General features: G+C 43.8%; 1 protein-coding gene across 1 annotated transcript in view; it reads right to left on the reverse strand.

Annotated features, from left to right (window-relative positions):
* Window positions 1-5981: 5981 nt before the first annotated feature.
* The window catches only part of ANKK1 (ankyrin repeat and kinase domain containing 1), a 104711-nt gene continuing 94540 nt past the window's right edge, over window positions 5982-16152 (reverse strand). The window contains 6 exon segments of the mRNA XM_083161560.1: window positions 5982-7288; window positions 8202-8205; window positions 9258-9274; window positions 11074-11088; window positions 12292-12426; window positions 15259-15414. Coding sequence (XP_083017686.1) covers window positions 5982-7288; window positions 8202-8205; window positions 9258-9274; window positions 11074-11088; window positions 12292-12426; window positions 15259-15414 — 1634 coding nt within the window.

Here is a 16152-nt window from a genome sequence, read left to right on the forward strand (position 1 = left end):
CAGCGTCTGCGTGAGCCCAGCAGCGTCCCAGTCGTCCTGGCAACGGCCCGATGACGTCAGAGGGCGGAGCTACGATTCCGGAAGCGCTGCAGGGAAGCAAAGACGCCGGGGAACAGAACAGGCTGCTAGATATAAGGTAAGAAAATACACAGCTCCTGTTCTTTTTCACAGCACTACATGCACTTTCATGCTACACAAGCCCTGATGATAAAGCCGCACCGGCTTTGAAACGTTGGCAGACATGCTTGTATTATTTTGAAAAATTTGCACATAAAAATTGGATTCTACCTATCCAGCTAATCGAGTGCCGCCTGTTTCTTTGGGGGTCCCCCCGAGGTCCCTCAATCCAACCTTGCTATTTGTACATCCATTTGAGGAAGGCACCTTGGCGTATACCACAGTGAAGAGAGTGCCAGTCAACTCAGTATACTATATATATATACACACACATATATATCTACACATATATATATATATATATATATATATATATATATATATATATATATATACACACACACACACACACACACACACTGAAGCTCAGCAAGAGCAGGTACTACAGGACATAGGTAAATCCATAAGGGTTACACACAGAAGCTCAATCAGAGCATATACTGTAAATTCAGCAGGGCACAAGCACTTCCAATGTAACACACACACACACACACACACACACACACACAGAAGCTCTATACGTGCATATACATATGGGAAACAGATTAATCCACAGAGAAAAATATAGGACCTCTATCAGAGGAGGTACATACAGGCTGGTGTGCACATAATATTCACAATAAGGTACATGAAAAGAAACAGCTAATTCTGAGAATCCATGTAGTCAAGTAGATCAAGTATGACCAGCAATATCAGTATAACCAGCACAGAGCTAAGAGCAGGCTGGGTAATATAGGGAGAAACTCCCAATTAAAACAACCAGAGAGGACAAGCCTCCTAATCACCGCAGCTGGTCAGCCAAACACACAGGCAGAGTGCTAATGGCCTAATTTTGACAGGTGAGACTGCACATACTGAAGTCAGGCTGCAGTAACACAGACCCGCCAGAGGCGGCTCGTAACATTATTACTCTTAGCTAGGTTTACTGATGACAGATTTTTGCAGGAAGAAATATCCTGACAGTAATAATGCCAAAACAGCTGAAGATTTGTGATAGGCTAGATCCTAACATTTCCTCAGAATGGTGCGTCTACTGTACCATTGCAAACAGTGGAACTCATCCAGTGTAAAATAGCCATTGTAATGACTCATTATGTACTATATGCTACTTTTATAATTAGATCCTGCATATAGTAGTCCATGATTTAGTGCAAAGAATAAACCGTTACCAGGGAAACTATTTTGTTACATACTGCTACTGAGACTGATCAAGAATCTGCTTTACAGGCTAAATATGTAATGCGATTACTGTAGGCTTGTAACTTCATTTCCTAACGATGGGGATAGGGACATGAAAGAGACTCCTGGATGCGGGGATATTTTTCTTATTCCCTATGTCTGAAATTTGCCATTGTAGGACTATAAAGACCGTTATAGTGTTGGAAAATCTTAGCAAGGAGCATGACTGCATTAGAAATGGAGTTTATTTACTAAGACAGGAGTTCTATTGAAGATAGGATGTTGCTATGGGCAACCAATCAGATTTAATCTATTATCTTCTAGAAGGTGCTATATAAATAAGTAGATTCTGATTGGTTGATATGGGCAACATCCCATCTTCAACAGAACTCCCATCTCAGTAAGTAAACACCCGATGAGTGTGGAAATGTTTGACGTTGGAACTGTGTCCCAGATAACAGAATGACAATAGGCGTGCTGGCCAGATTTTAGAATACATATATTGTATTGCATTTATGGTTTGTTCCTGTTTTTTGTCATGTATTTAATGTACTGGTTTTTGCTATTTGCGCTTCATTTCATGCACAGAAAATCGAATTCTTGCATAGAATAAGGAAAAGGAAGTGAAAAGTGAATATTAGACAATGTTGAGCCAAAAGTGAGTCAAATGTTTTTGTCATGGAAACAGACTTTAATATTAAGGGCAGAAAATGTAGTTTCCTTATCTTTGGCTGCATGAAATACTCACAGGGGGTGCACATATGCAGCCGCACACAGAAGTCTGGGCGGGAGGCGTGGGCCGGCAGGGCAGGGAATTTGCCCTTGGGAACGCCAGCATAAAAATGCTGGGCATTCCCATTCCCATGGAAATTCCCTGATGATGCGGGTGTGTGTGTGGGGGGTGGGGGCGACGGCAGCTCATTTCTGACGTATTTCTCTCTGTTTGGGGAGATGTATCAGTCTAGAGGATGTGTTCTCTAAGCACCCAATCACCTTCTGTCACTTTAGATACTGTTCTAGATAAACTATAGCTTGAAGTGATATATTTGAAAAGTCTCTGCACTGTATTAATGTACAATGCTGAGAAACAAAAGCAGATAATGGAGCAGCAACAAAGTGAAGGAGGAGTACTGGGCACCAGAGACAGCCAGCCGCACCTGCTGCACCTATTGTAGCTATGCCCTTGAATATGGCATCAATATGTATCAATATACTGTACTTAGACAGTGTACACAGTTTATAGACAGCTCCCATGCCATACCGTAGCGCAGCTGGTTAAGATGCTTTCAGTTCTTCAATATATCTACTGAAAAGTCTTTTTAGGACTCATCAGAGATGTGGGTTCAGGTCATCAGAGATGTGGGTTTCCAAAAACTTAAAACTAGAGACCTGTTCAACATCAATTCCATCAATTTGAACAGGTTTGGGATGAGTTTTCAGTGATTTCCTAAAATCTTTCATCTTACTGACATTAAGAACCAGATCATTCTTATTACACCAAGTAGCCGAGTGATGAATCTCTTCCCTGTAAGCTGTCTCATTATTACTACTAATGAAACCAACAACAGTTGTATCATCAGCAAATTTGATGACGGTGTTTCGATCCATAAGTTGGTGTACTGTCGGAGGAGAAAACAGAATAGAGAAATGTGCTTAGCACACAACCCTGAGGTACACCTGTATTAAGTGTTATAGTAGACGAGCGAATATACTGCAGTAAATGGAAGGTATTGGCTGCTGGTAAATCACCGACCGAGTACTACTACGTGTAGAGTGGTCTGTACATGCCTATATTTCATAACACCCCGGCATTTATAAGAAGGGTCCTTGGCGCCAGCGATGACTTCCAGCCTGATTAGTGGCAGCCTCAGACCTACTCACATTTGATCAGACGGTAAAGTCTCTCCTATATTTCGGGACTTGCATCTGGATCTGTAAGTGGATAGCGACTTGTGTCCAATTCACAATTGTGCATGGGACATTTTTTTGGACTGAGCGCAACTTTCCGCTTGCGTTCCACTATTTAGCGACCCATGCTGAATTAGGCTTACAGTAGTTCACAATTATTGCACATTATCACCATCATCATCATCATCATTTATTGTTTTACTTTTTATTTTTAGGTAAACAATTTCCATATTGTCAAATACACATAACATGAGAATACTGTACAATTAAGTCTATAAAATGCATACATGATATTATACAGTATATACAGAAATACATTTAAGCATCATAGAACATACATGATATTATATTTACATGAATACATGTAACCCTTTCGGGTCCAACATTGAGTCAGGCTCAACAAAATAAAATAAAAATAAAATAAAAGTATAATAAATGTAGACATTTAAACCAGACTGTTTGAATTGCGGAAAAAAAAAAAATTGGACTGCAAAGAATGAAGCATTCCTAACACATACATGGATAGTCATGAGTTAGAAATAACACATATGAATACAAGTATGAATTCCATTTGTGTGAACAAACAAACTGCAGAAAATATAACAAAAGATGTGACACCATAGACAATATAAGCAGACACAAGACTAAGGGTAGAGAGGACCCTGTGTATGAGAGTTACAATCTAGAGGGAGCGAGGGTATATAATCTAGAGGAATACTTCTAAACCCAAGTGTCTGAACAAATTGCTTATTCCTTTTGTGCCAATATAATATCATGAGGTTTTAATAATAATAATCTCTGCATGGAATGTGGCCACACATCACCAACTGAACAAAGAAGAATGAGGCTCTTGTTTGGGGAGATGTATCAGGCTAGAGGATGTGATCTCTAAGCACCCAATCACCTTCTGTCACTTTAGATACTGTTCTAGATAAACTATAGGTTGAAGTGATATATTTGAAAAGTCTCTGCACTGTATTAATGTACAGTACAATGCTGAGAAACAAAAGCAGATAATGGAGCAGCAACAGTGCTGCAATGAAGCAGTGAAGGAGTAATGTGCACCAGAGACAGACAGCCGCACTTGCTGCACCTATTGTATCTATGCCCTTGAACATCGCATCAATATGTATCAATATACTGTACAGTACTTAGACAGATATCTACAAATAATACACATTGGTTTGTTATACCAAAGTAGTGACTGTTATGTTGTGTACACATGGTTCAATTTAGTATAATTTTCACTCAGCACACTAATTTATTTAGAATATACCGTATATTCCAAATCGAATCGAAATGACAAAGATGAAAACTGACACTGTTCAGTTGAAACAGCTGTCGGGACAGCTGCTGCTGTTACCTACTTATGCCTATGTGGAATAAATTCTCTACATACTTAAGTGCCAAGTCCGATTCCGTCCATGCTGTGGGGGGGTAAGTGTAATATACAGTATATATATATATATATATATATATATATATATATATATATATACTCCAAAAATGATGGCACTCTGGAGGCAAAAATATAACTTTAACACATAAACAGCGTGTATTGGCTTAAAGTACCCAATACACGCTGTTTATGTGTTAAAGTTATCTTTTTGCCTCCCGAGTGCCATCATTTTTGGAGTGGATATACAGTATGGATTCTATTTAGGCACCGGGGCCAGTTGGTGAAATTGTTTGAGTGCCGGCAGGATTGGACTATTAAATATTTATATATATATATATATATATATATATATATATATATATATATATATATATACAATGCAGGGTTTCTCCTCCTCAAAGAAAAGTGGAAACGGCACGTCACTGCAGCAATGTGAACAAATCTTTATTGGAGCCTCAACGGCTCGTTTCGGGGCATCAGCCCCTTTATCAAGAGGCAAACAGAACAGTTTACAAGCACCTCTTGATAAAGGGGCTGATGCCCCGAAACGAGCCGTTGAGGCTCCAATAAAGATTTGTTCACATTGCTGCAGTGACGTGCCGTTTCCACTTTTCTTTGAGGAGGAGAAACCCTGCTTTGTATTTATACTGGCAAAGGCACGCAGCCCTATTTGACGATCTTAAGGAGAGTGCTTGTCCGTCCACCTGCCTATATATATATATATATATAAATAATTGCTTTGGCTATAAAAACCACATTGGGTGTTTGCCACAAAAAAATATAAGTAATCTGCTTAGTAAATACTGTATCTCTCTTAATATTTATAAGACTCCAGCTGCATGACCTGTGACAAAAGTGTACATTGTACTGATTGAAAATGTATAGATGTACTTACTGCAAATAATTCAGGAATTACTATTTTATGATTGCACAGTCTCAGGGTAATATATGAATATATATATATATATATATATACGTAGAAAGAAGAAATGGCGGCACTGGCAGTCTTGATGAAAAAAGATCAATGTGTTTATTTCACATCACAGCAATCAAAACAGGTTGTTTTTCTGCACCTTGAAAACGGGGACACTACCCCGAAACGTCGGACACCCACGCACTATTGATTGCTGTGATGTGAAATAAACACATTGATCTTTTTTCATCAAGACTGCCAGTGCCGCCATTCCTTCTTTCTACGTGTATACTTGTATCGGAAGGCACGACAGCACATACCCGCTAGTGAGGAGTGCCGGTCCGCCACCACTGTCTATATATATATATATATATATATATATATATATATATTCATGTAAAGGTCTCAGTCTTTGTGGAAGTTCAGGTAAGGTCCTAGGTCCTCACTTGCTTCAGATGAGCCACTGGAGGAACTACTTGTATTTGATCCACTTTCTAAAAGAGCAACAATGTTTTGTTTTTGGTTTCTGACTGCTAGCTGCAATGGGGTGCAACCATTGTTGTCTTCTATGTTCTTTTTGGCATTAGCCCGAAGCAGAGTCTTTAGTATAGCTGCATTAGCATTAAGTACGGCCACGTGTAAAGGAGTCCAGCCAAATATATTTTGGGCATCCACGTTAGCATTTTTTTCAATTAGCTTAATCACACTACAAAAAGAACCTTGTTGAATTGCGAGGTGAAGTGGTGTCCAGCCTGACGTCTCAACAGAATTTGGGTCAGCCCCCATATCCAGAAGAAGGGATGTAATGGAATCTTCATTATAGCGCACAGCTAAATGGAGTGGTGTCCATGTCATTTGTCCAGCAGCATCTAAGTGGGCATCATGGTCCTTTAGCAAATGTATTATGTCAGTGTGGCCTTTAAATACTGCCAGGTGCAAAGCAGTCCAGCCCTGGTTGGTCTGTATGTTGACATTGGCATTATGCTTTATGAGTTGTTTACATATCAAACTGTTACCTTTCACCGCCGCCATGTGCAAAGGTGTAAAAAGGCTCCTATCAGAACAGTTTACATGGGCTCCCTTTTGTATCAAATGTTGCACCACTCTATAGTAACTTCGGTCAGCTGCAATGTGGAGGGGAGTCCCTTGGTTCTTCTGCCTGCAGTTTGGATCAGCTCCTTGGTTGATCAGAAGTTTGATAATATTATAGTGACCAAAATAAGAAGCTATATGGAGAGATGTTTTTCCATCTATTTCTTGACAGTTAGGGTCAGCCAGTCTTGTGAAAAGAACACGGACAACATTCTCAAAACCATTTTGGGAGGCCAGGTGGAGAGGTGTCCAGTCATCCCGTTCCTTTGCATCAACATGTGCTCCATGGTCCAAGAGCATACGAGCGATGCGGTCATCACCCCCTTGGGCTGCAAAATGCAGTGGTGACCATTTGTCTTCATCAGTTATATTCACATCTGCTCCATTCTCTATTAAACAAGCACATATGTCCGATAGATTTCTTTGCACGGCCAAGATAAGAGGTGTGTATCCGCTAATGGCACGGCTATTTACATTCGCATTCAGGCTGAGAAAATGGCTCACTTTCTCCAGGTTTCCTTGAGCAACCGCAAAGTGAAGCAGAGTGAAATTATTTTCATCTACCCACGAAATGTCGCCATCATCATTTTCTAAAATATCATTAATCAGGGTTTTTGTTTCTAAGGAAAAAAAATACATACTTTAGTAAGTTATCATTGATTTATCTTCAATAGCTATACATGATACTGGCATGGGATCCCAGTGGTTGAAATGCCGATGCCGGGATCTCGACTGCCACAATCCCAACAGGGGAGGGGGGGCGAGCTCAATGCCGCCCCTTGTGGGCTCGCCGTACTGTGGGCCTGGTGTCTCCCTACGCTTGGCACAATCATTTGTTCTCCCTCTTGGGTGTGGTGGACACCCACAGAGGGAGAATATGTCGGGATTGTGGTGATCGGGATCCCGGCATCGGTATTTTGACCGCCGGGATTCCGACTGGTGTGTTTGTTTGCGCACAAGCCCTTTGGCAATTAATACAAACAGATTAGATAATTACTTTTTCATGTTAATCAGTAATTGCAGCTTTGTCCTCTCTTTGTACAAGTGTCACTATCAATGTTTTAACTCTGCAATCCTCTTTGGCAGCTTATTACGGAGATCTACAGTAAGCTCAGATACATTCCTTTAATACTAGCTTTCTCATAGACTTAATTCTGTAAAACAGAGACTATCATTGCATCCATTAGTACAAATATTCCTTTAAACAGCCAACAACTTCACTGTCTGTCAAATTAACTTATACAGCTGTTTCCATACTGCATAAATCATTTGTTTCGGAATAGCAGCATTTTATTGCATAAACTCACCATCGGGTATCCCCCTGGCCCCATTTGTCTGTTGATACACTTAAATACAACTTATATAACCTTATCTAAAATTAACCTAAAATAAAGACACGACACAAAGTGCTGGCGTTTCAAAAATAGAATGTCAAATTTATTTGAAAATTAAACTAAGACTATGAATGGTGGCGGCACCAAAGAACGGTCATTATAGGAAAGGTGGGGTTAAAGATCACTTAATCATACATACAACGCTGGATGACCACTCTCCCTGGTCAGCCACCAGGCCTGGTGGTGACGGCCATCCCCCGGGCAGAAGCGTGGCCCATGACAATCGTTGTCAAGGGAGAGTGCACCCCACTACCTACACACATACAGAGTTCTTAAAGAATGACCGTTCTTTACCGCCGCCGAAGAGGAAAAGAAACAGGGAAGGGTGGGTGGGGCTTCTTGGACAGGGGGTGATCACTCTAAACTCGTGATCATTCCTACCCTGCTTAGACCCTCCCCCTGCTCTGATAGACCTTGTGCCCATCCTCATTACCATAGCCATGTGACCAACAGCAGAGTGTAACCTGTGAGAACCCTTAGTGGTTTATGTCACCTCAGGCTTATTCAGCCTTCTGTGTTTCTATTCATGGTGACCTAAGAAGCAACATACATTTGTAGGATTTCATGCATCTTGGTTTCGGTCAACTTAATATGTTTATATATTTATTCAGAAATTATTGATCAAAGAAAAAACAACAAAGCAGAAAATAGAGTACATCGACAATGTTTGTATTTGTGGAGCATTGAACTGTAAACTGTATCCTGTCTAACCAAAAATCCCTTACTCTGATTAGATAGACAGACAGATAGACAGACAGACAGATATGCTGCCCATACATATGTGAGATATCGCATGCAATCATTCGATTTAGGCCACATCTGGCCAATAAATCGAATGATTGCATGCATTTTAATGCTGACATTCGACGCGATGCGCAGGCACGCTGTTGAATGTCGCATCAATAAATATTATGAGCTGCACATAATATTTATCGAATTGCATGAGCAATCGCATGTGGTTTTTAACCACATGCTATTGCTCGAATGCAATCAGCGGTACCTACCTGGGGAGCGGGGCCAGGATGGGGACCGGAGCACTGGCAGGCAGCGGTACCTGGCTGGGGAGGCATGGCGGCTGTGCAGCGGGGAACAGAGCGGTGGCGGGGAGCAGTACCTGGCTGGGGAGGCATGGCCGCTGTGTAGCAGGGACCGGAGCGGTGGAGCTTTTAGGCAGTGGGACTCGGCAGCAGATGACTGAAACACTGGACGGCCCTCTGATTGGCTGAGGCCGCCCCTCTGATTGGCTGTGACTGCTGAGAGAGAGCTCTCTCAGCCAATCAGAGGGCGTCCAGTGTTTCAAAGTCACTGCTGCTGACAAGTCCAGCTGCTCACAAGCTCCGGCCCCGCCTACACAGCCCCACACCATCCCTCTTCCACCACCCGATGTCCATCGCAGGATGGCATACGACATTGGGTGCTGCACTGGGCACCACTTGATGCGATCAGATGCGATGGGACATTGTGATGTCCCATCGCATCTGATCGCATAAGTGTATGGGCAGCGATAGACCCACAGACCCCCCCCCCCCTGTGGTCATTTGAGGCGGACGGCTCTCCTGGAGGGTTGCCCCCCTTTCCGGGGCACCGGGAGGGGAACTCGATTTCCAGGACCCTCTTGGCCATTCCAGGAGGGTAGGCAATCCTGTTTGAAAGCCAGATCTGAATCCAGACCAAAAACACTTGATTTTGTCAAAACTGAAACTCAAAAACAAAACACTGAGGGTGGTTTTGTGAAACAAAAAAAAAATGAGGGTCTGTGCACACCTCTAGTTTTAGATAACTGCAGTTGCCGAGGCCTCACTGATGTGAAAGCTTAAAGGCATTCAGTACTTACCACTGCTCAGTGATGTTGTTGAGGATTGCTGGTTGCTCTGTAATGATGAGAAACAGAATGAATTTGCATCCTCTGTAAAGTGCTCCACATACTGTATATTGTGGTCTCACGCTCCTTTTCTCCTAATTTTAATCTCTTTACAATGCATTGTACTGACCCTTTTAAAAGTGGTCAGTTTAACACTGTCCTCAGCAAAATGATTATTCATGACTCTAAATGGGTCTGGTTCAGAATTGTACGTAACCCGGTTTGTGCACAACTCGGTGGGAAAGGACTGATGCAGGACCTGTTCTATCTACACAAGACACCTCCTACAGCATTACCATCATTTAGGGGAGTGTCAGTAACAACCAATGTATTTACTACTGAACAGAATCCACGATAATCCATTGAAAACATACACTCTCCGGCTAAGTGTAACCTGTCTCCTAATCGATGTACTCTAAATCAGAGATGCTTAAACTGTAGTCAGTATCGTCATAGCCTGTTTTTGGATTAAATGATTATTAGATTTGTAAGTTAATGTACAATACCCACTACATTATTTTCAGGTTCTAGAAGATTTGGCTATGATCGGTGCTTGGAGAGTGCTTAATGTGTGCACTCCTAAAGTCAGGGAGAGGCCTCCAAGCCCACCTGCATCTATTGCAATGTCTTACCTAGTGGACAGGGCTGCAACTAGGTGTTGAGAAAGTGGCATGTGCACTGGGTGTCGGATTTCAGGGGGTGCTGAGATGGTCAGAGATCCCCTGAGCCACCCTTATATGATGTCCAGTCCAGTGATTTTGACTGGGCTTCATGTTTTCACTGTTAGATTAAGCAGCAGGGTGCAGGAAAAGAGGGACCAGAATCACCCAGCACAATAAATAAAATGTTTCCCTATCTGCACTGCGCACACTACATTATGATGTCACACTTGCTGTAAAATAGTGTGAGAGAAGCCTACCAGCACCAGGTTTATCTCGCACTATTGAAGCACGAGAATAAGATACAGGTATATGGTGGTTGGGGTGGGAGGGGTGGAGGGCGATGGAGGTAACACAAAATCTATAGAGTTAGGGCTGTTTCACACAGTACGGTTCCTGCCGCACGGTGAAATCCCGTACGGCCAGGGAGCCGTGCCGCACTCAGCAGTTGTGAATGGACACTATTGTGTCCATTCACACGGGACGGCCACGGCCCGGCCGCACGGCTGCAGCCGGATCCCCCCACTGGAAGGGACGGCTGCCGGGCTGTGGCCATCCCTGCCATTATAAAATTCTGAGTGCGGCGCGGCTCCCTGGCCGTACGGGATTTCACCGTGCGGCAGGAACCGTACTGTGTGAAACAGCCCTTATAAGGAGAGACATGGGCTGCTGCAGTGCTTTCTTGAAGGGGAACACAGACTGCTGTAGAGACACTAGGGGAGGGGGTAAAAGGTGCTACAGACCTGCCAAATAACTACCTTATCCCTGATACCAAAAAATAAGTTTTGGCCTTGCCATGTATGCCATGTTCCCAGCAAATACCTAAAAATAAATGGCAAAGGGATCATATTTGATCTTATTGGACATGTGGTACGATAGATCTCAGGGGTTGGGTATGGGTTCCCAACAGTTGGAATCCCCACAGGCAAAATCCCAACAATTTGCAGTAAATATTTTTAACTTACCCTTAATCCTACCTCTAACTCACCCCTCTCACAGCCTAACCCTAACCTCCATCTCCTGCAGCCCCACCCAAACCATCCCCTCCTGCAGCCTTACCCTATCCCTCCCCTTGTACTGTACTAAACCCAGGGCTTAAAGTGGTCCTGGAGAAGTGGTGGAACTCCCTTCCCTAACAACGGCAAGCACCTCCCCCCTCCTTCCCCCCCCCCCCCGAATTGGGCAGAGCCTAGACCAGTGTCAGGAAATTTGTGCCCTACCGCCAATAAAGGGACATATTACACCAGATGTAGTGCCCTTGAATCATATTAAACCATACAGTAGTGCCCCTTATACACATAATGAACACAGTTGTGCTGCTTATACACATCTTTCGTGTCCTTTTAGTGGCACTTCAGCGGCGGTGGTGGCATGGCATATGCCTTGCCAGGAGAAATGGCTTGGACAGGCTTTTCTGATGGAATTACTGTTCAGGGCTGTGATACAGGTGGAACTCAGTTCCCCCTACCATTAGAGGTGGTGGAACTCAGTTCCACCCAGTTCCCCCTCACTTTAACCCCTAACTAAACCTAACCTCAGGGCCAGAACTTACCTTCGGCATTCATTTAGTTTCCTCACGGTATTATGACTGTTTGGGTCATGGCTGCCAGGATCCTTACACATTCCTATCTAGGACCAGAGTACAGAGTCTTTGTATGTGCACAATATTTTCAGAGGGAAAAGGGACTCATGATTTAAAGAGACTTTACTTACGTCATTATTTACAGTAAGGAAAATCGCAGCTGAAGCCTTAAGATTTTGTTCAGCTTTGGGCCATACAGCATCACGTTCTGGTAAAGGACTTTGTAATAGGCAGACCAGCATGTGGGACTCAACAATGATATCTAAGTATGGAAATCAAAGATCAGTAATGGGAACTGTATATGTATCAAACATTATAAATCCACCTGCTGTAAACCATAAAAATTTGGAATAAACTGGAAAGTTTTTAAAATGTTTTCTTACTCCTTAAAATGTTACTAAGGGGGTTATTTTGGTTCACTCTTTCTGACAAATTCCTTCTTAGAAGGACAAAACCATGTGCACTGAAGGTGGGGCAGATGTAACTTGTGCAGAGAGAATTCGATTTGGGTGAGTTATTTTGTTTCTGTGCAGGGAAAATACTGCCTGCTTTATTTTTACACTGCATTAAAGATATCACTTTGAAGTAAAACCCCACCCAAATCTAACTCTCTCTGCATGTTACATCTGCCCCACCTGCAGTGCACATGGTTTTGTCCTTCTAAGAAGGAATTTGTCAGAAAGAGTGAACCAGAATAACTCCCTAAGTGTATAATGAAAGTTTTCATTTGCATCTAAGCTTATTACCTTTTGAAAATCCTGTTACCCATTATGTAAATATTGGTTTGACTTAATAGGTTGACCTTGAAAAAAGGTAGACATAAAGAAAGGTCAACATGAATTTGGTCAACACGTGAACATGTCAACAAGACATTTATGCTTTTTGGGGTGTCAATTTTGAATTTGTAGAACATGGACCCTAATTAGTGTAACACATCCCTTCACATGGCTCCCTTCAGTTAATGTAAATTTATACATATACATTGAACTTATCAGCATGTGCAGAATGATGACATATTCCCAAGTGTAATGCCAACATTCCACATAGACTGGCAGTGAAGGCTCAGGGTTAGGCAGCAAGAGGCGAGGGTCAGAGTTAGGCAGCAAGAAGGGATGGCTAGAGTGGGGCAGCAGGAGGTTAGGGTTAGGCAGCAGGAAGGGAGGGTTAGAGTAGGGCAGTAGGAGGGGAGGGTTAGGCAGCAGGAAGGGAAGGTTAGAGTAGGGCAGTAGGAGGGGAGGGTTAGAGTAGGGCAGCAGGAGGGAGGGTTAGGGTTAGGCAGCAGGAGGGGAGGGTTAGAGTAGGGCAGCAGGAGGGGAGGGTTAGGGTTAGGCAGCAGGAAGGGAGGGTTAGAGTAGGGCAGCAGGAGCGGAGGGTTAGGCAGCATGAAGGGAGGTTTAGAGTACGGCAGCAGGAGGGGAGGGTTAGAGTAGGGCAGCAGAAGGGGAGGGTTAGGGTTAGGCAGCAGGAAGGGAGGGTTAGAGTAGGGCAGCAGGAGGGGAGGGTTAGGCAGCATGAAGGGAGGGTTAGAGTAGGGCAGCAGGAGATGAGGGTTAGGCATCAGGAAGGGGGGGTTTGAGTAGGGCAGCAGGAGGAGAGGGTTAGGGTTAGGCAGCAGGAAGGGAGGGTTAGAGTAGGGCAGCAGAAGGGGAGGGTTAGGCATCAGGAAGGGAGAGTTAGAGTAGGGCAGCAGGAGGAGAGGGTTAGGGTTAGGCAGCAGGAAGGGAGGGTTAGAGTAGGGCAGCAGAAGGGGAGGGTTAGGCATCAGGAAGGGAGAGTTAGAGTAGGGCAGCAGGAGGAGAGGGTTAGGGTTAGGCAGCAGGAAGGGAGGGTTAGAGTAGGGCAGCAGAAGGGGAGGGTTAGGCAGCATGAAGGGAGGGTTAGAGTAGGGCAGCAGGAGGGGGGTTAGAAAAGGGCAGCAGGTGGGAAGGTTAGGGTTAGGCAGCAGGATGGGAGGGCTAGAGTAGGGCAGCAGGAGGGGATGGTTAGAGCAGGGCAGCAGGAGGGGAGGGTTAGTCAGCATGAAGGGAGAATTAGTGTAGGGCAGCAGGAGGGGAGGGTTAGAGTAGGGCAGCAGGAAGGGAGGGTTAGAGTAGGGCAGCAGGAGGAGAGGGTTAGGCAGCATGAAGGGACCGTTAAAGTAGGGCAGCAGGAGGGGAGGGTTAGAGTAGGGCAGCAGGAGGGGACGGTTAGAGTAGGGCAGCAGGTGGGAAGGTTAGGGTTAAGGCTGTGCACAATTACGACCAGAGGTGCAGTTTTAATGTAAATGAACCACCCCCTATTTTTTCACTTGATTTGATACCTATCATTAAATCATCATAATCATTAAAGCGCATTGACCTAGCTCTATCCTTGAAAATGATGCAATAGGTTATGTATTAAGAGCTGCAAGTACTCAGCAGTGGCAGGTAATGTATCTACACAATGTGTGTACGGTGTATGTACAGTATGTTCATATACTGTATGTTCTTGTTTGTATTTGTATTGTGGATACAGCAATCAGCTGCTCATTATGGAGGGCGCTTTGCGTACACACACAAACAGACACACACATAAATATATATATATATGTATACGTATACAGATTTGTCCGTATACATCTAGCTGCACCATAGCGAGGAGTGGGCATTCTCATGCTCCGTCTATGCCATTTAAGTGAATGGCAGCTGGAATGCACCTGCACCGGCATTAATGCAAGCGAGCACGGCATGACCCACTTTATTTGCATGAAGGTCCTGCTACAGTAAACTGCTATACACACCAGCAATGAAGTGGGACATGCAGGTATCTGTATATATCTGTATACTCACATACTGTATGCATGTATATATTAATATTTACATGCATTTAGAGTATGTGTATGTATGTATGTATGTATGTATGTTTGTGTGTGTATGTGTGTGTGTGTGTGAGTGTGTGCGTGTTTGTGTGTGTGTGTTATAAGAGGGGATTAATGATAACATTTATTTATAGCCACTACTAAGTTGTATTCACAATCTGCCATTGTTTCATCCAGTTTCGGTCTCCATACTTGCTATAGTTGGAACACTGAACATGTCAGCATTGTCTATGATAACCATGAACAAACAATACAAACCAGAGAACGTTGGTCGTTTACTGGGGCTTTGATCCCAGCATCTCTTCATTAAATCAATCATTTGTTGACATTCAACAGGACCATCTTCGGCTATGTCCTCCAAGGGGGGCCGCTGTCCAGCTGCAACCTTTACTATAACAGTCATCATGCTGCTACCTGGAGACATAGAGAATACAATGTATCATTACTACACTTTGGGGGTGATTCTAATTACCACGCTCCCTTGTGTGTTAGCGCAGGGGAGCAATGGGGAGCGACATACTTTTATGCACATGTGCAGTCGCTTGGTGAGAACAGGTGCTGCAAACTGCTTGTTCGCCGTCCCATTCTCACCTAGCAGTGCGAGCAGGGGGTGTGGGGTGGTGGCGAGGGGCTGAGCCAACAGGAACGCCCATTGTTCCATGGGTGTTCCTATAAAAGTGCTGGGCATTCCCATGCGATTGGGCTGGTAACGTGGGTGAAGGGGGTGAGCAGCTGATGTAAGCAGATGTCAGCTGCCCACCCTCTTTCCGTACAGGGCGCCTGCAGATGTAAGACACCAGAGAGGTGTCTTGCATCTGGGAGTGCCTGGAAATTATTTGATTCAAATGATTTTGTCCCTGAATGCAAGGCTGTGGATGGATGTCGACATGGGTCTAGGTCAACATGTCAAAAGAATTTTCAAAGAATGTGAAAAGGTCAACATGGTTCTAGGTCAAAAGGTCATTAGTTCGACGGGTCATACGTTCGACAATGTCTAGGTCGACAGTCAAAAGGTCGACATGAGATTTTTCACTGTTTTGAGCCGACATGTGCCGACAGGCGGTATTTCATGCCCTACCATCCACTAGGGTGTGGTGGTAAAATAAAATAGTGTGCCAAGCACAGCAAGGCACCGTGCCCGAATCATAGCGA

This window comes from Crinia signifera, chromosome 19, assembly GCF_055691185.1.
Source record: "Crinia signifera chromosome 19, ASM5569118v1, whole genome shotgun sequence".
NCBI lineage: Eukaryota > Metazoa > Chordata > Amphibia > Anura > Myobatrachidae > Crinia > Crinia signifera.